This window comes from Stegodyphus dumicola, chromosome 8 (assembly GCF_044657685.1).
Source record: "Stegodyphus dumicola isolate Sdum_Otavi_A_Nest chromosome 8, ASM4465768v1".
In the NCBI taxonomy this organism is placed as follows: domain Eukaryota; kingdom Metazoa; phylum Arthropoda; class Arachnida; order Araneae; family Eresidae; genus Stegodyphus; species Stegodyphus dumicola.
The window spans coordinates 24,546,873-24,572,869 of NC_140775.1; the positions used below are offsets into that span (position 1 = coordinate 24,546,873).

General features: G+C 32.5%; 1 protein-coding gene across 1 annotated transcript in view; it reads left to right on the forward strand.

Annotated features, from left to right (window-relative positions):
• Positions 1-15,710, forward strand: part of LOC118186915 (serine/threonine-protein kinase PLK1-like) — a 278,218-nt gene extending 262,508 nt beyond the window's left edge. Inside the window, exons 10-13 of the mRNA XM_085821671.1 lie at positions 4,551-4,713; positions 6,053-6,182; positions 9,320-9,430; positions 14,436-15,710. Coding sequence (XP_085677797.1) covers positions 4,551-4,713; positions 6,053-6,182; positions 9,320-9,430; positions 14,436-14,636 — 605 coding nt within the window. The 3' untranslated portion in view covers positions 14,637-15,710. The remainder of the gene's footprint in view (positions 1-4,550; positions 4,714-6,052; positions 6,183-9,319; positions 9,431-14,435) is intronic.
• The last annotated feature ends 10,287 nt before the right edge of the window (positions 15,711-25,997 follow it).

Here is a 25,997-nt window from a genome sequence, read left to right on the forward strand (position 1 = left end):
AGAACCAAAAATCTGAATCTTCCCCAGGGCGTTGTAAATGTTGTCAAGTATGATGACTCCTCATCAAGTGGTAGTTGCCAAAATCCATTCTTGGCATCCAAAATGGTAAATATTTTACATCCTTGGAGTTTTGTCATAAGGGCCTGCTGTAGGGATTGGATAATGAGGTCTTTGAATAGCCTGATTAAGCTGCCTTGGATCTAAACAAATTCTCAATTTCTTCGGCGTATTTATCACAACCATGTTGCTCACCCATTCTGTAGGCTCATCAACTTTTGCTATGATGCCAGTTTCAACCATTCTGTTTAGCTCCTGCTTTACTTTTTCATGCAAAGCAAGTGACACTTTACGTGGTGCTGCAACATGAGGTGCGACATTTTCTTTTATTTTTATCTTTACTGTGCGATTTAGTTTTCTCACACCAGTGAAACACATCTGCAAATTCCTGCATCACTTGCTCTAGTGTCTCTTCATTTTGTTTCTTTTCCTGCTTGACTTGATACACTCTTTCAATCAGACCCAAGTCTTGGCAAGCCTGAAGACCCAAAATAGGAGATGATTCCAGAGTGGTTACCAGAAATTTGAGAGTTTTTGTCAGTTTTTTAGTTTTACATGTAAGGTAGCACTCACCTAGTATTGTCACTATAATCCAGTACTGGTTGTTTATTTTTTTTTAATTATCGGTTTCTCACTCCACTTTAACAATTCACTCTTGGGCATAATGTTAATTTGAGCTCCAGTATCTAATTTGAAATTCACTTCATTCTTATTTACGGTGATCTTTTGGTACCAGACTGATGCTTTATTTGAATCCAACCCGTCAACAGTTTTTACTTCCCCTAGGTAAATAAACTCAGAGTCGCTATCTTCCATACATCCAACTGCGTGCACTCTCTGTTTTGGTTTGGTGCGACACATTTTCGCCCAGTGATTTTTCCCACTGCACTTTCAGCAGACCATTCCAAATGCAGCGCACTTCTTTGGCTCATGTTTTCTTCCACATCACTTGCACTCTTTTACTTGCGTTATCTGCGCGGGATTTGATTGATGTTTGTTCTTTCTGAGAGCGTCTACGAAGATTTTGTTCTCGTTCATTTCAGTGGCTTGTGCTTTGATATGTTCCGCTGCCTTGCATTCACTGAAGATATTCTGCAGTGTCTTTTTTGCTCTATTTGTCTCTCGTATTAGCCGTTCTTGTAATGCTTTATCTGAGATGCCTTGCACTATTTTATCACGGAGCATTCTATCTTGCGCTTGCCCATAGTTGCGATCTACTATTGCACATCATAGCCTTGAGTAAAAGTCCGTGCATTTCTCTCCTTTCTCTTGCTTTATTTTGAGAAACTTGAATGATGCATAAATCTCATTCTGATAATCTGCAAAATATTTGTCGAATTCTTGTAGCACTTGTTTTAAGGACACTTCACTACTGCCCGCTTCTGGCTTCAAACCAAACGATCGATACTGCTTTTTCAATTCGTCACCACAAATATGTCGAAGAAGCGCAGTTTTTGTGCTTTCCGACTCTTGGCTATATCTTAATGCCTCGATATAGTCCTCGAAGTTTTCCTTCCAGTGTCTCCAAGCTTCAGAAGGGTTCGATCCAGCGTCAAACGGTGACAACGGGGGCAGGTTATGCGCCATTTTTGATTCCAAGTTTTTCAAATGCACATTATCCTTAAAATATCAATTTATGCATTAAATTCGTGAGCGTGGTTTACTCTGACACCATGTTATATATGTTGACTCATCAAACATAGATAAATTACTGTTTATTTATAAGATTAAATAAGATTACTTTATACATAAGAGAGACATTGATGCTACATAGTTGGCGGCAAGTGACGAGAATGTGACACAGCACAAATACTGTGCACTTGCCTAGCTAGTCAGGTTAGAGGCACTGCCATCTATCGGCAAGCAAAGTAATTAATATCTAACAATGAGGTTTCATCATCAAAATTTTAAAAAATGTATCGCTAATCGAAGGGGCACCCAATTCTACCTAGAGCTTGTAATTGTATTAAAAAGGGCTGAAATTAAAAATATTATTAATTTATCCACAAAATATCCGTACTAAAAAAAAGCAGCACTGAATAATCTCGTGAAATAACAAAGCTCAGAAAATACAACATGAATCATGAATTTGGAAGAAGAGTTGGGGAAAAGTACAGAATTGCCCACTGCTTGGTGCAAGAATTGCACATACTCTGTATCCATCTGCACATCGATCTATTTTCACTTAAAAAAACATTCCAGAATTGCACAAAAAGGGCATTGCGCACTCCCTTGACTGTATCCATGTACACATCGACCTATTTTCACTTAAAAATTCAAAGAAAATTGACAAAAATCCAATTCTTCTTACTTTTGTAAAAAGCGCCAAACAAATAAGTGGGCGATTCTGCACTTTACCCGAAGAGTTGAGTGAATCGTCTTACCTCGATGCAGATTAATTTCTTACCTCTATGCAGATTAGAGGGGGAAAAAACTTTTATCATGATGTAAATAATTTGGTATTTCCATTATGACTCATTATTATTCGGTAATTATGACGTCATTATTCGGTAAATATTTTTTCTTCGATATTTTGTACTCAATGTTGTGGTTTCCTTCTCAAAATATAAACTGAATGTTTATATTTTGAGAGGCAGCGCGGGTTTTACGAGTTGGTGGATTTTTGGTATTTGACTGTACAGTACAAAGTCTTTAATCCAGACTCGTTGGGACTTCGGCGATTCCGTATTAGGGATTTTTCCGTATTATAGATCATCAATTTAAATCTGGTAAGATGGCATGCAGAAATTATAAAATTAAAAATATGAAACCATAATTTATGAAATAAAGAGCAATTATGATCTAAAGGGTATCAAAATTTACAAAAAAAGGCTTAATATTTATTCGTTTACTTTATTAAACATTTCTTTCAATTTTTGTATGTGTTCAGTTACAAAGTTCCACTGTTCAAGTCCTGTAATTGCTGTGCCGAGAATACCGACTAACTTGTCAATCGAAATTTGCAATTCCACTTTTTGTTTGATTGACATCGAAACATGCTTTCGCTTTGTAGATCCTTTGGCAACTCCAGAATTGGAAACTCTTTTTGACAGAATCAAAAGTTCAAGCTTAATTTTTATAAAATTGGTCTAACAGTCTGCAAAAATTAATAAGCCGGATCCAATTAAAAGATTAAGGAACAGCACAATCTACAACATTAACTGAAATAGATAGTTAGATAATTTTAGCCTAGCTCATACCATCCATTATACATTAAACGTGCATGCGTAAGCGCACATGCACACACGTAAACGTATCATGCATTTGCGGATACGCAGAAAGTTTGTAGCTTTGAGGTCTGTATTATAGATCATTCCGAATTAAAGACTTTGTACTGTATATACTGATAGAATCAGATCTTGCTGTGATTCAGCTAATTATTTAACATGCAAATATCATAGGATTTTTTTAACTTTATAAGAATAATATCAGAACTGGTATAAAGAATTTGTTGTAGTAAATAATTGATGCTGTAATTATATTTAAATAAGCGAACTAAAATCAGTCTCAACATATACAAAAATGTCATTAAAACTAATGATTGAAAATGTACTTTTCTCTATTATTACATGTTATGAAAGAAGATATTTAAAAATATAAAATTTTATTTTGAAGTAAATTATTAAAATATTATGAATCAGATTCTGATAGCATTAATTTGAAAGTATTGTCAGTGTTATGAATGGAACATTGCCAGATCTTGTTTACTTATAAATCTGAACAAGTAAGATTTTCAATATTGTACTGAAAGTTTCAACATTATATAGAGAATATTATATGAGTTTTTAACAAAAAAGTATGAGCAATCGTTTTAAAATTACTTCATGTAATTGAATTTTGGTACAGAAGGATAATGAATTTCTTCTTGAAATATAGTTTGTTGAAAGACAAACAAATTATCATTATCACTATATTGTTATGCTAGAGTAACAGTAAAAATTCTTATTTATCAAAAGAGGAGTTAAATTAATTTATAGATAAATTTTCAAAATTTTGTTGGCAAAATTATTCTTTAAGGATTTAAGTGCGTAAAAGCAGGCCTTTCAATATCTGAGTAGCTCTTCACAAGTTTGATTCCTAGAACCTACCTGAATAGTATTTCCTAAGCTTTTCCCATGAGGAGCATGAGTCACTTTTCATTAAATAATAATAATTATTTTAAATATTCTTTTTAAAGCATTTATAATGTTATAATTACATACTTGATCACATACAAATTTTCAACTACCATTTCTTAGCACCAGATATATGAAATCACACATAGTTGTTGCACTAGACTTATTATTTTGTAGCTTCATCTTCCAAATCACAATTGAGACCAAAATAAATAAATAAAGTGTCTGATGTACATGGAATATCTTTTTTATTGTAATGCTATTTGTTTTCATGACAATCTGAGTTTTTTTCATTTTGTTCTGTTATTATTATTTTGAAATTTAAAAATTTACATATGTGATCTTTATTTTCATCTTCATAAAATATTCCTTTTATAGACTGTGATAGTAATCCACCACCTCTAAATTACAACCTAAGTCCTTTCATAACTAAATGGATTGATTATTCCAACAAGTATGGCTTTGGATTCCAACTGTCTGATCACAGCATAGGAGTTCTGTTTAATGATTCCACAAGAATGAGTCTTTCTGCCAATCGAGGGTGAGTATATTTAAAACCTGTGAAATAAGGGGAAAAATCAACTTATAGTAAATATATATTCTTTTACTTCATACTAATTTTTAGCATTTTCATAAAGTAAAATGAAAATAATTAGGAGTCCAATTTTGCTTATCAAATAGATTAATCATTAAAATTATAAGAAGTAATATTTTGGCAACATTATTCAGTATTTGTTTTTAATTGATTTTAGAAAACACATCTTAAATATTTCACTCATGTCAATGATTTTTAAACTTATACCAAATTATTATGTTTAAAATAAAAACTGCATATAGTTATCAGATATATTAGGACTGTGTAAAATACGAGGGCCATCCAGGAAGTAGATTACGTTTCCGTCTGTGTCCGCTAGGGGCGGGGCTAGCGCGGCCATCTTGGGGTCAGAGCGTTGCGCAGCTCAGTCTGCATCTAGCCGTGCTAGTGAGAGGTTCGTGCTGTGCTCTGTTCAGATACTGTGACGGTTTGAAATGTCTGCGTTAATTGAAAATCCCGCGAGCTGCGAGGTGCGCTCAGTAATAAGGTTTCTGACTGCAAAAAACTGTAAACCGATAGAAATCTATCGGCAGCTTCGTGAAGTGTATGGGGACAACATTATCACTGAAGGTGGAGTGCGTCAGTGGGTCATAAGATTTCAAAATGGCCGAACCAATGTTCACGACGAAGATCGAAGTGGGAGACCCAGCATAGTGACCGCCGAACTTCTCGAAAAAGTTGATGCTAAAGTCCGTGAAAATCGAAATTTCACAATAACGGAACTTTCTTTGAGTTTTCCACAAATTTCGCGAAGTTTGTTGCACGAAATCATCAGCGAAAAGCTTGGTTACCACAAGTTTTGTGCAAGATGGAAGGCAAGAAGAGGTAACGAAGTGGTTGAAGGCGCAGGCGGCCGAATTTTTCGATGAAGGAATTTCCAAGCTCGTACATCGCTACGATAAATGCCTTAATTTGTATGGTGACTATGTAGAAAAGTAGTATTTGAGTGTGGCTTTCATCTGTATATAATAAAATTTGTTTCCTATACTTTGTTTATTTTTTTATTCCAAAACGTAATCTACTTTCTGGATAGCCCTCGTAGGTATATGAATTTAAAGCTTATCATCATAAAAAGCCCTTATATAAATTTAAGCACATCATAGTCGAAACTTTCATATCATTGTTTACCTTCCATTAAAATAATATTTAGGATTAATAAATCATTATATCCATAAATTCTCCTTGTGTTTTTACTAAATGCTAAATTAATTTAGTATTTTATAAAATTATTCATCAAACATTAGCAATTATGTTAACACATTTTAAGAATTTTTTTAATTTACAGGAGAATAGAATTTCATGACACCAATGGAAAAACTAGCACCTACAGTCATTCCAATATTCCCAGTCATCTCCAAGAAAGATTCACATTACTGAAATATTTTGCCCAATATATGGATGAAAATCTTACAGAAGTAAGTTTTTATTTCATATAACTGAATTTTTATGTTTGCTATCTGACTGAAAGTTTATTTAGAAAAAATAACATTTTAATTTGAACTTTTTAAAATAAGTTTTATTACTTTTATATCAGGGACATATATTTAGGGTATGTAATACAGTACCAGATTTTTTTTTAAAAATTTAAGACATATTATAATGATATTACCAACTTATGTTTTTGCTTTTTATCATTGTTTAACTTGTAATATTACAAACTCTAAACAGTTTTCAGCCATCTAAAAAGGATATACAGTCAAAAGTCGTTAATTCGGACACCCATAATCCGGAATGATCTATAATCCGGACCTCAAAGCTACAAACTTTCTGCGCATGCGTCGCGTTCACGCATGCGCACAGGCGTTTACGAGAGCGCGTAAGACCCTTACGGCTGCGAATATGTTTGTGCGCATGCGCGTTTAAATTGTAACGGAGTCATACGCTAAGCTAAAGTTATCTAATTCAGTTAATGTTGCCGATTGCGTTGTTCCTTAATCTTCGAATTGGATCCGGCTTATTATTTTTTGCAGACTGTTAGAGCACTTTTATAAAAGTAAGCTTGAACTTTCGATTATGTCAAATACAATTTCCGATATATATTTACTACAAAGCGAAAGTATGTTTTGAAATCCGAAATCTGTTTATCAATTTCACGCTGCTCTGCGGCAGAGGGGGGCAGAAACGTCATTATTAGATTATGATGGATTAGAAAGATTATGTCAAATAGAATTTCCGATATATATTTACTAATATGTAATTTGTATCTACGGAAGCACTTCCGCAGAGAACCCGGTAAATGTAAACATCGCCAACTTTGGTGATAATAGTTCAAACCTGGTAACCCAGCGGATTTTTCCTATTCGCTTGTTCGAAGTTTGCAACCATTCCTCTTGCGTTCATTTTGTTAAATTATCACTGTCGTTGTTCGCATTTGCAGATTTATATTATTCTTCTCTTATTTATTATTATTTTTTCTGAATTTTTGAACAACGAATAGATAGAAATATTTTCGTAGATAGATGCCGGTTCTCGGTTCGGGATGAAAGGAAGAAAATACGGCGAGAAGGGTGAATGCTAATTTGTAACATGGCTGTTCACGTTGTGTTCTTAATTATTAACAGCTCTAAGAACCAGCAATTTAAATAACTAAGTAATGCTTTTATTTTTATTATTGGTTATTGTCATCTAAAATTATGAGAATAAATCAATTTTCTGGCGTAAAATTTTAACAAGATAATATATTGTTAATGCTTTTCTAACAATAACCTTTCAAAGGATGGCAGGTGTGACATAAATAGATGATTAAGTTGAAATAAAAAAGATTATTGATTATCTAACATGACAGAATAGTTTGATGCATCACCATGGTCATCAAAATTAGCAAACCACTGCTGGTGTAAGGAATATATTGTTTTCTGTGTTAACTGGAATTTAAGACAAATTTTTTTTTTTTTTTTTGTTTATCATGTTTAACAGGTTAATTTCAGTACATTAATACTAATTTATATTTTTCAAATGAATTTTTATTTCCGTTATAAATGCTTATATATTGTCTTATACTTAATATACTCTTTTCTGTGCTAACTTGAATTTAATATAATTTTCGTATATCACGTTTAACAAGTTAGTTTTACATCTACATGCTTATTATCTGTGAATTTTTACTACCATATGCTTAATATATTGTTTTGTCTGCTAACTTGAATTTACATGCACTAAAAATCACGTTTACAAAATATCACGTTTGTGGCTCGGCTCATCGCCGCTGAACCGCGAGCTTGGCGAGTAAAAATGCAACGGCGCCAACGGGTTCTCTGCGGATGAAAACCCGTATCTACAAAGCGAAAGTATGTTTTGAGATCCGAAATCTGTTTATCAATTTCACGCGGCGGATTGGAAGTTGATCTGTCAGCACTATCCTTATCTTCAGGGCAGATGTTTTTATTTTATTTGGTTTATAATTCCATACTAAGTGTAGTATTTCATTCTGTCTTTGATATGATTTAAATCAAGTTCCTCGTCATTATAATTCGCTTCCAATAGTGAAGAAAGTGACCCAGAGGTTATTGAAAACGAATTTCGATTGACAAATTAGTCGGTATTCTCAACACAGCAATTATAGGACTTGAACAGCGGAACTTTGTAACTAAACAAGAAATTATGTCTGTTTAATAGAATTAAAGAGAAAGTATTATCACATGAAACGAAGCAACTTACATTGAAGGAAATGTTTAATAAAGTAAACAAATAAATATTAAGCTTTTTCTTTTTGTAAATTTTGATACCCTTTAGATCATAATTGTTCTTTATTTCATATTTTTAATTTTGTAATTTCTGCATGCCATCTTACCAGATTTAAACTGATCATCTATAATCCGGAATCGCTGAAGTCCCGACGAGTCCGGATTAACAACTTTTGACTGTACAGGTTTTAATTATGCATTAATAATTTTCTCTGGACAGTTTTTAGTCTTTTTCCTTCCAAGTAATGTAGAATATAACTCGCTAAGTAATATATAATATGACACTAGACTGCTCATAGCTAGCTATTTTTTATCTGGACACAAGATTTTAAATTTATGGATGTATGACTCAACATCATGCTCTTGGAATCATTTTAGTGACTTTCAAACCCTGAAAAAAGTAACTGATATGTAGCTGATACTTGATGTAAAAATATATCAATTAACATCAATGAAATTAAAAAAAGTAGCAGTACTTCAAGAGATCAGAATAGCGTTTAAATTCATATCAATTAACTGAATTCAATTCTTTGAGGATTAATTTCATAATTTTAACTCATAACTTTATTTCCATAGTATAAAGATTTAAAATTCATTTTACTGCAGACTGTATATAGAATTTATAAATTTCAAAATTTAAAAAAAAAAATTAAATTACCTAAAATTAGAATTTATTTCTTCTTTATTGGATATTTTTTACAAACCCATATACATAAATTTGGAAAGAAAATGTATATTATAAAATAAATAAAAGTAAAGCCGTGACTAGAAATAAAGCAAAGCTATGACTTAGTTTTATCCATCAAATATATCTGCACATATGCATTTTTATTTGAATAATTATGTATATTTGTACTTTTATTTCAAAGGGTGGAGAGCTTCAGTCTACAGAACTAGTCAGGAAAAAGATTCCCCAAATGAAGAGATGGTTGCGATCTCCAAATGCCATAATTATGCAGCTCAGTTCTGGAACTCTGCAGGTAAATAATTTCTGATGTTTTATTTATTTATATTACATGGCACAAATGAAAAAAAGGGTTTAGAAAAAGTGTCTGTGGCATGTACTTCCAAACCACAAAACTTTGCCCAGAACAGAGGGAGAATTGAAGAATCTTAAAATTGCTACTTGTGATAATAATAATGAAATAAAATTGTATTTCAGAGATGAAATTCAATGGCGCTGCATACCTTCAACTTGTCACAGTAAAAGAAGTAGCTAGAAAGGCACATGGTTTGAGTCATCGAAGTTTGAGTTTCTTGTCGTGCGTGAAGTTTATTTATGGTTAGAGCAAAGAATTAAATTCAGTTAAATAGTGTGAAAAGCAGTTGAAACTCAGTCACGGAACAGTTGTGGACTGAATTACTGCATGTGCAAGATCTATGTGGAATCTTTGCTTCAACATCAACAACATAAAATTGGAGAACCTGATATGATCGTTGAAGTGGATAAAAGTAGATTCATGAAGTGCAAAAACAATGCAGAATGGATTCTACCACAACAGTGGATCTTTGTTGTAATTTGCCGTGAAACAAATAAATGTTTGTTTGTGAAGGTGACAAACTGATCCATAACATTATATTAAAAGCAATTAAGGAGAATATCGATAAAGGTATTATAATATATTTCCATTTGTGGAAATCATACTGCACTGAAAAACTGGAAAAGGAAAGTTTCGAACATTTCAAAGTGAACCATAAATATAATTTTATCAATCTAGAAAGTGAAACACACACACACACAAAGTAGAAAGATTGTGGGCTAGTGTCAAATGGTGAAATATGAAACACAGAGGAACTGCACATCATCATCTGGAAAGGCATCTCACAGAATTTATGTGGATGACGGAAACAAAAGACCCTTTGAAAAAATTTTAAGCGGTATTAAAATGTTTTAGCCTCCAAAGTAAAAAATTCTTAGAACTTATATTTGTTAACATTTTTTATGTGTATACTGTGTGTTGCTGTCAATTAAGTGTGCTTGGCGAGATTTGCAACATTATTAACATGTCTTATACAGTGGCTGATAGGGCCAGCGGGCAACTGGGTAGATGCCTGGTGGGCTGGAGGGACTTCGGGCCAATCAAAAAACTCAAACGATCGAATCGACACAGATGACTGCACGTGAGGGAACGTAAAATTAATATTTTCACTCAAAAGTATGTCTTCCAATAATATACAAAATGCACAGATACAACAAATGGCAAAATCTATTCTGGATAAAATACCAACTTTTAGAATAATTTTGCCTGCTCATGTATATTCGAAAATATTTCAATATACTGAGCCAGTGATGAAATATTGGCAGACTAAAGGATTAAATTACATGCTAGCGTAGAATATTATTGCGTGCGTACGAGTTCATTACGAAATGAATGCACAAGTCCGATGAAAAATGAACAAAAAAATTTATTATTATCACAAAATGCTTAAATTCCCTCAGATATTCTTTTAGTTTTACAATATCTCACAATAGTTATATATTCACAATAATTACTCAAACGTTCAAAAGAACTTAATTCAAAACAGCTAAAGAAAGCTAATCCATGAATTCGCTAGAGCCAACAAGAGCAGTTTTCTAAACAACAACAAACTGAGAGGTCTTCCTCCTTTTATAAGATTTTAAAATCACGCGCGAGAATTTTCTAGTACTTTCTCGAAATCAAAGAGAGATATTTATTAAATGTTTAATGCATGCGCTCTTGTATTTTCAATTTTCCGGCTTAGCTTTCTTTTAATATTTGTCACGCGCTGTACTGCACGAGAAATAAAACCATTTAATTTATAATTGAACTAACATTAGCTTTTTAAATACCAAATTTGTAATAATATGGTTAGGGAGGCTACGAGCTCTTTAAAAGCCATTTCTAGAAACTTCAATTTAATATTTAACACATCAAAATCATTCGCAACAAATTGCAATAATAATCTAGAAATGCTGGGTTGTGATATAATTATAAAAGAAGAACTACTTGCTAGAAGATGTCGAAAAGTGAAACAAATTAACGTAGAAGAATCGTCCGACTGTAATTTCAATTGCCCTATCAAACGAAGTTACTGCTTTTAATTTTATATCAGATAACACCATTTCATTGATGGAAAGTAAGTTTAAAGGGCATAGGAAGCGTATGAAGATATCACTTCTCGATCCCAAGAACGTTTTGAAGTTACTGTCTCCAAACTCTTTTGACTATTCATCTATATTATTAGGGCACTATGCAGGTGTAACAATGGATGATCTAAGGCTGAATATCAGGACCTAGTAATTAAATGGGAAATACTAAAAAATTCAATTGAAAATCATTATTTTGAATCTGATACTCAGCCAGAAGAAAAGAATGCTCTATCTATTAATGAGCATTTATCCAAAGCTATATGCAATTTTTGAAAAACTTGCATCTTGTCTATGTATAAATTACCCGTGAAATATAATTTATACAGCAGGGTTGGCCAAAGTTCATGTCAGTAAGAGCCGCACGTTTAAATTCAGGAATGTTCAAGAGCCGCATCTAGATTTTCTAAAAGTTACAAGTTCATTCTATATTTACATCATTATAGAAGTAATGGAGGAGGTTTTAAATAGAAGGAAATCCCTAATAACTTTGTAAAAAGAGTCTAAACTAATTAATTACTTTTTTTGGACATTGAATAGTTTTAGTTTACCATATTTCATACATATATTTTATATGCACGAGCCACACAAATTGCCTGCGAGAGCCATATCAGGCTCGCGAGCCGCACTTTGGCCACCCCTGTTATATAGTAATGCGTACACCAATGTCTTTTTTGCTTATAAGTTTGTACTCACCCTATCTATAACCCAAGTTGAATGCGAAAGAGCTTTTTCAAAATTAAAAATTGTAAAAAGTAAATTAAGAAGTACTATGAAGCAAGCTAATTTGGAGTCACCGCTATTGATGAACATAGAGAAGGATAATTTGGCTAAAGCAAAAACTGAAGATATAATGAAGGAAATATTTGCCCAGGAACTTGGAATTAAAAAATATTTAAATGGCTACTTATGAATCAATCACTGTTTTGTTTATATAATTATTTATTGTTATATATGTGTATAAAGTGTTACTTTTCTGCAAAGGTATATTTTTATTTTATAACATTATTTTTTATGATGATGTGATGACAATGATAATTTATATATATGCCGTATCATATGGGGTCTTAGGGTTGACATATTTTTTTCTGCCAGCGACGATTTCTTTGGCGAATCCGCCACTGGTCTTATCTGTATACAATGTGTAGTCACCAATAAAGTCTGCCTGGCGAGATTTGCACCAGTGAAATGGAAAAGTATCAAATATTCTTTATGCTTTATAACACCTTCATGACCAAATTTTCTGTCATCTTGGTTATAATTTTAAGTACAAACAGGAAAAAAAAAATGTTTTTTCTTTATGGACATCAACATTGAAAATAGAAATTTTATAGTTAATGGTGCTATGTATCCTAACATATTTCAACATGACAGCATGCATCGCTTTGCATTAAGACATTAAACATTATTCTGAAATTTGATGCTTATTGCTGTTTTTTAAACACTATAAATTTGAATCCTCTTCAGTTAATTATAATTCATGTGCCTCAGTTTCTCATAGTTTGTTTTTACATTTAGTCTACAATTAAACACTGCTACTTGAAACATTTATCTGGTTTTAGTGTTTAGGTTGTGATATGGTGTAAAATGTTTTCATTTGTGAGAATGGCTTGTCCTGAACAGTCTTAGATGAGAGATCCTGATCTTGAAATGCAGACATAAAACTATTTTATCTTCAGTTTTTATAGTTTGTAAAAATATATCGATTCTATTTGGAATCGTTCAACGTTCCAGTTGGAATCGATATTTGTATATTGATTGTGCTATAGTTGTATCAGACTTTTCTAATGCAATAGATAACACACTTTCTTTAGAATGAACCTGATTCATCAACAAACAACTGCTTCCTGACAAATTTCTTAAAAACAGAATACAAGGTTTTATAGCTGTTATTCCTTGCACGCAAGGCAGTAATTCTTTATGCATTAAAATAAGTACGAGGGCAATTCAAAAAAAAAAAAAAAAAAAAGGTCTCCTATATTTTTAGATATACAAAGAACCGTTTATTTTCTATAATTGCTACATCACTTTAAAGATTGAAGAATGCTTTATTTTTCAACATAATCACCATTTCGCTCGATGCATTTTTGTAGATGCTGTGGCAGTTTTACAATGCCCATGTCATACCAGCTTGCTGCCATGCCCTTCAGGAAGCGTCAATCGAGTCCAAGAAGTTGTCCTTTTCGTCTCCATAGCGGCGAAGAAATTCGCGGGATGAATCAACCCGTTGCTGTTTGTGGTCTTCTGTCAGCATATGCGGCACCCATCTTGCACACACCTTCCAATATTGCAACTTTTTTGTTAAAATCCTGTGGATGGTGCTTCTGGAAACCTCAGGAACCAAAATGCAGAGAGCATCCAGAGCGATCCTCCGATCTTTACGCATGAGTTCCTCAACTTTCGCAATTGTCTCGTCGGCAATTGACAGCCTCCCGCTCCTTTCTTTGTCATGAATTTCAGTACGACCTGCTGTAAACTCTCTACACCACTTGTGAGCGTTTTTGACATCCATGCACGACTGTCCATACACTTTCATCAATAGCGGTGAATTTCAACCGGTTTAACACCTTTTGCGTTCAAAAATCGAATAACTGCGTGTTTTTCACACTTGGCGGCAACGTTTATCGGGAGCTCCATTTCCAATGGCTGCCAAGCCAAGACTGAGCATCCGAGCGAAGCGCCTGCGTGCTTCTGTGGTAGCAGAGAAGGCACCACTCACAACAGTGTTGCCAACAACCATATTAAAACTTTCTGTACGTCCCCCAAAAATAGGAGACCTTTTTTTTGGATTGCCCTCGTATTTAAAATATATATATTTTTTTCATTTTTAAATTCCTTTAGGAATATTAACTGAAATATATTTATTTTTTTTTTAGATCAATTTCTTCAAGGACCATACGAAGATTGTGATAGGTGGAGACGGAACAGTAATGTATATTGACGAAGAGCGACACTCCATGACTTACGCCTTGCCGGCTCTCTGCCAGCATGGATGTAGCTCAAACATTCGCTCTCGCCTCCAGTATGCAGCTTCAGTGTTGCAAGATTTTGCTCAACTGGAAGGCGATTCCTCCTAAGTTTTAATCATTTAGATGTTCATCATTTGGCCATTTAATTTTCTAACTCATTTGCATGGCAGAATCATAAAGCTGCATGTAAGTTTGCAATTTCTCAGTGTTCAACAAAAGAAAAATTTGCTTAATGTATTTCACATCTAGCTAATTAGGAAAAAAACGTGTTTTGCTAAGATTTTCCCTCTGATTTCTTTTTGCAGAATATGTAATTTATATTGGTTTGTAAGCTTAGATTTCTTTGATTAAATGAACAAGTTTTTGTGCATCTTGAATGAAAAAATGTTGAGAATGTTGTCTTTGATATGCTGGTTACATATTGAACAAACTGTCAACTGTGTGTCTTCCAGATATTTGGAAAGCAGTATTTATTTTTATATAGAAAGTATTAACAATTCAATTTCAAATATGAGAATGTATGGAGTTGTAAAATTTATATTCTTTCACTTGTTTTATAAATCATGTCTTAAAGACTGAATGCAGCCTGGTGCTGAGCATATATTTAATTAAATAGTGAAATTATTTATGTATAACTTCTAAATGTTTTAATTGTATAATATCTTCAGATTAGAAATATTTGTAAAACTAAATTCAGGAAACTGATGCCTTGGCAATCATGCGCTACACTCAGTCTAATGAGGCAGCTATTTTCATCATCAGTGTAGTATTTGGATTGGCATGAGCCCCAAGTGGAAATGCCATGTTCTTCCATTTTAGAACTCTTGACTTTGTGCCAAATGTGATACAGGAATTCCATTTCACTGAGCTGTCTGCATTAGTTAAGTTTTGTTTTCTTTTAGAAAAGTGTGTCATGATCATAAGATGTTTGTAAAACTAACTTTTAGATCAAAACATTTAATTTAACAAGGCTGTGTAAAATATTCTATAAGACTGATTCCTGTTTTTATTTGTTTTGTCAGTTTTAATTTTTTTCCTCATTGCCAGTTTTTATGTCTGAAAAAGCATACATTGGAAATGATTTTTTTTTTATGTAACTTAATTTTTGACAATTTCCATTTAAGCATTTGTTACAAAATGTTTGTGCTTGTAATGTGTCAATAAACAATGTTGTATAATTTTCTTTGTCTCGCTCTCTTTTTTGTTTCATAAAAAATAAGTTTTATGTTTCTATGCTAATTTTAAAAGCGGATTTTATTTAATGAACCATTTTTTAATTATGCATAAAGTTAGTTTTTGTGTGAATAACATTCTATTTCCTCACATATATGATCAACGGCTGCAAAACTAAAGGCTGGATAAGGTGATATTTGTGGGCATTGTGCATCTTTCATTTTTTATATTTCACAGTAGTATACACTTAATTTATCTGCATTTGAATGCTGAATGAAAAATCTAAGCATTGAACCTCACTGTAGAAGCATAATTTACAGTCATAAAACAGTGCCTTTCCCCCCTAAAAAATTCCTTTTGATGTAAATGAATTTACATTGATAGCAGAACACTGCATTTTCTAAAAGCTAAACTTTTTTGTAATACAGGTATTCCTCAAATTTGCATTAAAGAAATGAAAAATTCTGTTACAACATGTAATAAGAAATTATTAATTAATGTCAAAATACTTAAAAGGAGGGGGAAAAGGAAACTTGTCTTTCTAAAATTTTTAAAATTTCATTAAAGAAATTGTTAAAATATCAGCTGGGATTTAGATACTAGGGAGAAAAGAAGGTGAAGACTAAGACTATATGCATTGAAGTGAAAAGGTCATGTTTTGATAGGTCTGAGTTTTAATTCATTTATACTCATAAACATTTAATAACTGCTTAAAAGATTGCTGAATACTGGGAGCTCGCACCATGTTTAAACCGAGTTAATGGTGTAGCTGCACGGTTGGTTTTCCCTTTGTGTAAAGTTTTTAAATACAAGTCAGTTTCCATTATGGAGTGTTCCACAAAGGCATGCCTTCCCTTAGGCAGATAAGTCCTCATGTGGTTTGCATATTTGTTACTTACGTATTATTCCGTGGACCGTTGGCGGAAATTTCGGAAGTGGTTTCCAGTCGTTACTGTCGAATTCTAAAGGACATGATCATCCATAATTGGCACTAAATCATGCTACTTGGCTGGTCGGTGAGGTAATACATAAGTGTCACATATTCAAATAATCTAACATCTAACCTAGCCCATCTTCTAAAATAATTTAAAAGATACTAAATAAAGTAACCTAGAAATTTATAACAATCAAGATGGTATACTAATAAGCTATTAATTTATAGTAATTTTAGGAACAAAATAACTACATAAAATTATTAATAACAAGGTATAAATGATATCATAGCTTAATTTGCACATAAAGTTCATGAATTCACAAAGATTGTTTATTGCATAATACTTAGCCAAAGAACGTAGCTTTTGATAAAAAAAATCAAACCCCTTTCCCTAAAAGTAGATATAAAGAGTAAAAGAAATTAAAGTTAAGAAATATACACTCCGGTATCATAAATATAATTTTAGAGAATACAAAAAAATTAAAAGACGAAAAAAAATTTTCATTTGCAAATACAATATATCTACATGTTAAAGATGTCTTAAAAATTGTTTGATTCCAAAGATATATTGACAAAAGATCGAACCTTAGACAAGTAACCAGTCTGGAAATTAATTAGAGGCTGTTGTTCATATATATATTATATATTGTTGAAGGCTTCAAGGACAGCTAAAGACCCAACGCATCTGTTGCCATTTGAATAAAATCCACAAGACGAAAAATTCGTTAAAGAGTACATCTTTCTAGTATTTTAAAATTTGATGTTTGCCAGAATGTTGCACAGATATATACAACACAGAAAAAATTAAATACATAAAACATGCTTTTTCCAAATGCAAATTTGGGTAGTTTTTAAAATGAAGGAGTCTAACAAAAACTGGCAAAAATATGCCAGTTTTTGACACAATTACTTCAGTAACTTGAGAAAAAGTTGAACTAATGAAGACCCCTTTCCCATAAATATCCTTTTTTTCCCCAAAAGCTCGATTTAGAGCCAATTATATCCTAACCGTACGCCTCATAACACTTGCGCTTTCATTTGATGTAACCCGACTGAATTGTGATAAGCCACCTTTGTGTTCATGAATAAGGATATAAACCGTTATTTTTCTGTATTTTTTCCTTACCTTTTAAAAGAAATGATTAACATTTGGAGACTACCTTCTACTTAATAGCAAGCAGTGGAAAAGCAGTACCTTTTCACAGAACAGCAAGTATGCAAAAATCCATTTCTCTTTTTAATTTACATTCTTAAAAATCTAAAAACCTTTTTCAGTTGATCCTAGAACTTCTGTCAGTCTTATCAATCTCATATTCTGAGTCTGTATCTGAGGTATCGATATTCTCACGCACCTCTATAAGCTCATCGATCGTCATTTCTCTGCTGTATGAGCCCAATAACACGCTGGGATCCTTATCAACTTTCAAATTTTATTTGCCCCGCAGACTGATGACGACTTCTTCTATTATATCAGTGATTTGGTCAGTTTGAGGTGTTATTTTCGGTTTGCTTTGTGAAAGGAAAGGACATTTTTTCTTCCAGATACCATTCAAGGTTTTTCGAGAAATTTCACTCCACGATTCTCCTACGATTCCTACGAAACACTGAATTGCGTCACTCACAGAAGTCTTTAAATTGTTTGCCGCATATAGAATTGTTCATACATGCAAACTACCCTCGTTTCGTATAATAAGCTTTGGATATTTTGATATCTTCTTGATCCATCGGTTGAGTAAGCTGATTACATCTGGAAGAAAAAAACGAATTTCACAACAAGTCGAAATCAAAAATGAAAGGAAGTGGAACCTTAAGTGGGAGTTCTTGAAGTTCCTAACGTTGGGAGCGGGGAGAGATTTTCGGCTGCAAATTTCACCATCTTCCTTTTCGACTCAACTTACACGACTGAAAGTGGACATCACTGCATTACCGATAAGAAATATCAATTTAGCTAAAATCGGGAACGACGGAAGTTGAAAATTATGTAGATGTAACTGTAAGTAATGTTTGGAGTTTTTGCGTAGGTGCAAAGTGTTCGTTTAAATGTGTATTTATTATACGAAAGTGTTAATTAATTGTATTAGTTCAGGTAGACATCGAAATAACATCTAATGATATTAGATAGTGGGATACAGAAATAGGAATTTATTTCACATGCAGTTAGGCGTAGTAAAAAGAATGATAGCTACGAAACAAACTTTAAATAATATAGCGAAATAATATGACAAAGACATCGCGTGTTCCTGTTGCATGAGTGTTGATCGTGAGTTATATTTCTATGACGGTAAATTTGACTTAGAATTATGACTGTAAGAATAACGGCGACTAAAGAAAGATGATAAAAGAAGAATTTATTTCGAAAGAAGGCTTTTTTGAGCATCGCAGCGAGGATAAAGATGTAACTGTCAGTTAAATTTGCATTATGTAAATCTGCAGGTACAGAAGTCACGAAAAAAATCTCTTCTGAAATCCATTTTGGGAGAAAGAGTCCTTTATTATGTCCGTACATACAGATATCACTCAAAAACATCGTTCAAATGGATTCGATAGCGCTCAAAATACATATTTTCATTCAAATATGATACCCAAAATTTTTCACGATTGCTTCATACAAAGAATAAAAATTGCTGTTCTGTACATTTTCAAGAAAGGCGACATGGTTTACGTCTGTCAGGATACGTACTTTCGATTCATTTCTGCATAGATTGCTTAGATCTAGAGCTTTTAATGCAGTTATCGTATGAAAAAATATTTAAATTTTCTTTGGCTGTGCCCGCAGTTATTAGCATTTAGATTTCAATAAAAAATATAAGTCAGCAACGCCATCAAAAATCCGCTTAATCTGGCAATTTTCTATACTTTTGGAAATATTAATTTGTTCCATCCCGAGTGTTGTTTTAAAGATTTAATGGCGTATTTTGAATGGGAATCAGCTAAAATTTCTAGTAAATATTTTTTTTTTTTTTTTTCATTTCAGTCAGTTTGTTTTCTAGCGTCATCATAATACATAAATAAGGAAACAGTACTGATAAATTTCTTAAGATAATTCAGTCTTTTATGCTGTCAAAAGTGTTCATTCAGCCAATTATTAAACGTGCTCATTGTAGGGTTTTCGGGCTTTACTGAAGATTTACAACAGAGGAAAAACTAAAGTGGTTTGGTTTATTTGATTATAGCAAGGCACATTAGAGCTCTCTGCTTAAGGAAAGGGATGTCTTTGTGGATGACATGGTAAGAGAAACTGGCTTGTATCCACATTATACATGTAGAAAATCACAAAAACGCCCATGCAGCGAGCCCATTTACCTGGAATCGAACACAGGTCAGACTACCAGTGTTCAGCGACTTTACCATTCGGCAGCTGGTGGACCGAAGATATTACTGATCAGACATCCCGCACTATATGGAAGAGTCCTGGCATTTAAGTGTATTTCAGTGCAGTGATCCACATCATGATATGTACAGGAAAATGTGCCACATTACGCAGATTTAATAAATATGATTCATATGAATTTGATTACTTCTAAATAAAGGCAATATTTCTGAAAACAAAACGTAGATACTCAATATCGTCGTTAGTTACTCAATATATTCAATGTTAGATACTCAGTGTTAATAGGCAGAACAATAGCGTTATTATCACATCTGTAACATTAATAAAAGAAGTGAGCTTATTGAAAAAATTTGTCCGATAACAAGTGCAATGTAACCTCTCATCGTGACCACATCTAAAAGTAGGCAGTATTTCTAAGAACTTAAATAAACATTAATATTAAACGTCACCTCTAGTCATATACTCTTTGACAACCATTTTCACAGGAAAGCAGATTGTTTTGGCATTGGGAGGTTTGTATGCGCAGTTTCACTCTCCATATGAGCAATTAAAAACGTAGTGTTCCAAATAAGACTCGTGCCCACCAGCGGTCGAGCGGTAAAAGTCGCTGAACACTGGTAGTTCGGTCTGAGGTTCGAATCCTGCGAACGGGCTGGCTGCATGGGTGTTTTCGTCGTTTTCCCCATACGTAACGTGTATACGACTCAGCTTCCCTTAGAAAGGCCTCCACGGAGGCATCCCTCCCCTTAGGCAGATAGCCCTCGAGGCTTTACCGTAATTAAATAACCTAACCTAACCAAACAAGACTCCATATCACATCCTAGGATTTCAGTTTTATTATTAAGCATCGGTTTCTTAGCACATATGCCATATACAATTCAGTAGCAAAATCAGAAAAAAAAAATTATTAGCAGCACAGCGACATATATTTAAAATTCCCGAAACAGTGTTAAGTGTTGGGATACATTTTAATATTTTTTCCCGACTTTTCTCAGGTTATCATATCAAAGTACAACTTTCTTAACAAGATGGCTTACAATGTTTTTTTTTTTTTTTCCTTTTTATTATTAACGCTGGAACTTCGCACTTTTGGCATACAGCTATATTAGCTTTAACCAATGCCATTGGCATTTTCAGCGTTTCGTGTGCTAACTTTATTTATTAAATATCACGTTCTTCGCACTTACGGCTCATAAAATTCGATAGCAAAATTGCAAAATATTTAAAAACAGCATATCTTAAGAATTTCCAATGGACATTCTCGCTCGCTGGAGATAAAAATATTTTATTCCGTACAGTGTTTGCATTGCTCGCCTTCAAATCGTTAAGTTTCTTCATAAGAAATTCATTAAAGCTTTACGAAATACGAAATAAATAATAAAAAAATATATAATTTATAGTGATTCGAACGTAAGAACCAAGTTTCGAGACTAAAAGTCCTTTTGGGATAATAAACTAACAGATAAAATACAAAATCTGATGTGTGCACCACATGACTTCCATGTACGGAATATTAAATTATACCCATTTTTTCGTGCATTTCATTTAAGCTTATTGGATTGAATTAAATATGCTTTGTCGAGAGTGCATAAACCACAAGAGAATAAATGCACTCTTTAAAATTCACTATTTTTGTTTACCATAGCGACAATCTAGCCCTAGGTTCACTTAACAGCGTTACATTTCATTCATTTTTTAACTCAGAATGCAGAAAATTTATATCATCTTAAGATTATCTAATCGTTGTCACATGTTCTATTCAAATACTATAATAAATATAAAACGATGTATAAAACAACAACAACAAAGAACAACAACAAAAAAAGACAGTTTTTCACAGACGATTCAGTATTTCTCATTCAATTAATTCAGTTCTCACTTCGCGACAAAGCAAAAATACATTAAAACTCAAGATGTCTGTATTGAAAATTATGACGTAAATCTTAAACACTTTATTTCCTCGAATAAATTCCAGAATGGATTAAGCATGATTAAATTCGCAATATTAAAAGAAGGCGTTATCTTTGTTATTGCGAAGCATACTTTCTCTAGATTGGCAACAAATCTACTATTCTGCTGTTTCAAATGTAAACAAGCAATGTGCCGCCATGGAAAAAATTATTAGGCTTAGCGGGACTTAAACAACTTTAAATTTGTTGATAATTCTAAAAATATTACATACAGATTTACTAAAGGCATAAAAACCTTAATCGAAAGATAAGAACAACATAATTCAATCCTTTTTAAAGCAAAAAATGTACAATTTACAAACGTATAAAAATAAAGAAACTGAGATCACTGAGCCGAGTAACAGAGTGGATATATATATATATATATTCCTGACCAACCACTCCAAATTAAACCCTGTTTTAAATTTGAAAAAACCTTAGGTCAACTAGTTATCAACCACCACGTTATAAAAGATCATAGCAAATGTAACTGCCAAATGACTGCCTACAAAAAATATGCCGATCCTTTCCACCAACATATTGTTACAGGAGATCTTAATATTGTTGAAGATATTGAATTACGTAACCTTTTGCAACTTGGCACCAAATTTCGTCCTACTTTCGGTATTAATAGACACGTCTGCCTCAAACAATTCCATAATGATCTTGATAAATTTATTATTTTAGCTAGTAATAGATCCAATTTACCCACTACAACTTTTCTTGAATGGAAAGCTGCACTTATTAAAGAATTTCAACGTTTGCTGATCAAGGCACCTTGTTTCAACTCTTTACACAATAAAAAACGCCTGGAGGATCTAATTCAAAAATTGCAAAATCACTTTATCATCACGAAGATTGACAAAGCAAGCAACAATTTTAGTATTATTTGACAACAATTCTACTACAACCTTCTGCATAAAGAGTTAAATAACACCTGCACTTACCAAAAAATAACTACCAGTGCTCACATTCTTCTCAATAAATTTAAAGCACTCCATAAAAGACTAAAAATACAACCCCAGAAATATAACAACAGGTTTGCAAATCTGTATGCCTTACCGAAATTTCATAAGTCTCCAATTAAATTCAGGTTCATAGCGAATAGTACAAAAAGTTATCTCAAAGAAATAGATTATCTCTTTGCACAAAAACTTCGTATGATACGTGACCTAATCAATAACTATGATTTTGAGGGTTTGCATTGCAACTGGATGATCTCTAGTAATGAACTAGTTCTTAAAACTATGAATTCACTTAAAATAGAACATATCCAATGCTACGACTTTGAAAACCTTTATACATCTCTACCACTCGAAGAAGTTTACTTGCTCTTCCAGATTTATTTCCACAAATTTCTACCATTCTCAGCAACGAAAAATGGCAGCTATTCCTTACCAGCGTACTCTTTAATAATTTTATTCAATTTGACAATAACATCTATAAACAAGTACAGGGTATCCCTATGGGCGGAAATTTTTCAACTTCAGTATGTGAATTATTCCTGTTTACTAAAGAATTGACCTATGTACGTTCACTCAGTACGGAAGAACGTCTCTTTTTCCAACACATCTATAGATATATTGATGATGTCATTGCGTTTAATAACTACAACAAAATAGAAATAGCTAATATCTACCCTGCTTGCTTAAAACTAAATAAAACCAATACAGAACAGCATAATGTAGTCTACCTTGATTTACATATTATAGATTACCATTTTATTAAAGTTTGCGACAAAAGAAGAGAATTTAATTTTTTCACACTTAAATTAACCAACTGGAATTCAAATATTTCCAAAATAGTCATACTCAACACAATTTATTCACAGCTACTTAGAATAAAAAGAATTTGCAATACTGCGGAACACTTACAAGAAGAAATACTATACTTCGTAACTATTTTAAAAAGTAATCTAATACCTCATAAAATAATTAAAAATTCCCTTACAAAAGCTGGCATTAGCCTTACCTATTTTTAGATTTTTTGAATTAGATAATGATATTTTATGCCTAAAGCTACGGACGGTTTAAGATTGATGACTAATTCAGAGAATCTATTGTAAAAATGTACAGATAATTCTTGTTTATTCATTTTCTTTCCTCCAAAATTTTGGCACTTTAATCTTAAATACTATTGTGTACATAGTTTTAAATTTCTATAATGGCCAATTTTACTGCTTTTATTAACAAATCGGGCTTTTTTCGTTTTTCATAGTAGCTTGATCGCCCGCTAGCTTGAAGAATTACGACTTTTTTTAACAAATGACTGTTTTTTCCTTTTACTTTTGCTTTAATGGCCAAGTTTTTATAGTTTTGGCTAAATGCCCCCTGCATACGTCATCCGAATGAAAGACACAGAAAGAATTGCAGCCATTTTTCAACAAGTTTTAAGAGGGACAGCTTTGCATCGCTACAGGTCAGTTTTTGTTTCTTTTGTTACAACTTTTTCTTGGTCTTAGCAAGACCCACTTAGTTTGTTCTCATCTTAATTTTTGTTTTATTTTATTTTAATTACAGGTTTTCATTACAGATTTCTAAAATCTATAATTTTAAAAATTAAATTGTTAATCTTTAAGCTTGCAGGCCCAGCCCGTATGTTTTTGTATTTTTAGGACTAATAGCTCATCGCTATTTATTTTCGTTTTTATTTTTATTTTAATTTTGTTTTTAGTCTAGATTTAGGAAGTTTAGGTATTGTTTAACATATTTTAACACCTTAATGTGTCATTCTGTGCGGACGCGTCGGGAAATTGTAACAGAGAATTGAGACTATTAAAATTTCCAAGACACTTTGTCTAATTTTTAAAAAAATTTTTAGCGAAAAAGTTTCAATTGTCTGTTTCGACGAAACGCGTAATGGGGTTAGCTTGATTCGACGTTCAAATAAATGAAATTTCCCTTGAAAAGCCAGTTTGGAAGTCGAATTGGGCTAATTTACCATTTTCCGCTTACTTTTTATCTGTTTCTGTTTTTTTTTTAATGTTTTACATGTCTAATGGTTTGATTTTCATATGTATTAATGTTTTTAAAACGTGTTGAACATTTTGGAGCAGCAGCTCTTGGTAACTTTTAGGCGAGCTTACTACAATTTTTATATTTTATATATATGTATATTTTCGCGATTACAATACTTCCTTTTTACTTCGTACAAGGAAGTAAAAACACAAGAATAAGGATATATAACAAATTAACAGATATACTATTAACAAATTTACCAGTATTTTAAGCAGTTTAATGCAAATTTACCTACATTTTTAAGCAGCCTATATAACAATTAATAGATTAAAAATTTTACCTGCATTTTAAGCAGTTTAATTTGAAGGGTAAGTTCGTTTAATTTTGTAAATTTAATTAGCATTCAAAATAAGAATACATTTCAAAATAAACATTGTTATTCCTTAAATTACTGCTGAAATTTCAACAAAAGTCAGTGAGGAGAAACAGGATTAATAGTCGTGCATATAATTTATTTTTGTTATTTAGAAGATTGTTTTTAGTTTTTTTTAGAATCTGAAATATATAAATAAATTAACGATATTTATTTATATAATATAAATTTATTTATATAAATAAATATCGTTAATTTATTTATTTCAGATTATGTGCAGGTCAATTACGTATTGTAACGCATCCAAATCTAAATATTGTGATATTTATTTGCTATTACTGCTGTTATCCCACTCTTTTCGCGTAGAAATATAAAATGGAGAAAATTTATCTTTGTCTCAATTTTTCCATCGCTAAACAGTAAACAAACTTAATCTTCTTCCCCCCCCCCCAAGATAAGCCCGATTAATCCCCAACCCGGTTAATTCTCCGTCGGTTAATGGAGAGTTTATATATTTCTTTGGTTAAAATACTCATAGCATGGAGTAAAAATATTTATAGCGTATTGGATAGTTTCGCTACCCTGAGCACAAAAAAGAAAGTAGCAATTGAAAAGATGTAAGGATACATAAAAATTTGAAATGAAGCTGCGCTGACAAATTTTTACTTAAATTTACTTTAAAAAACTATTAACCCAAGGGGCGTTAGCCCAAAAGGGCTATTACTTTCGTTGTGGCGTTTTGCGTCCATTCA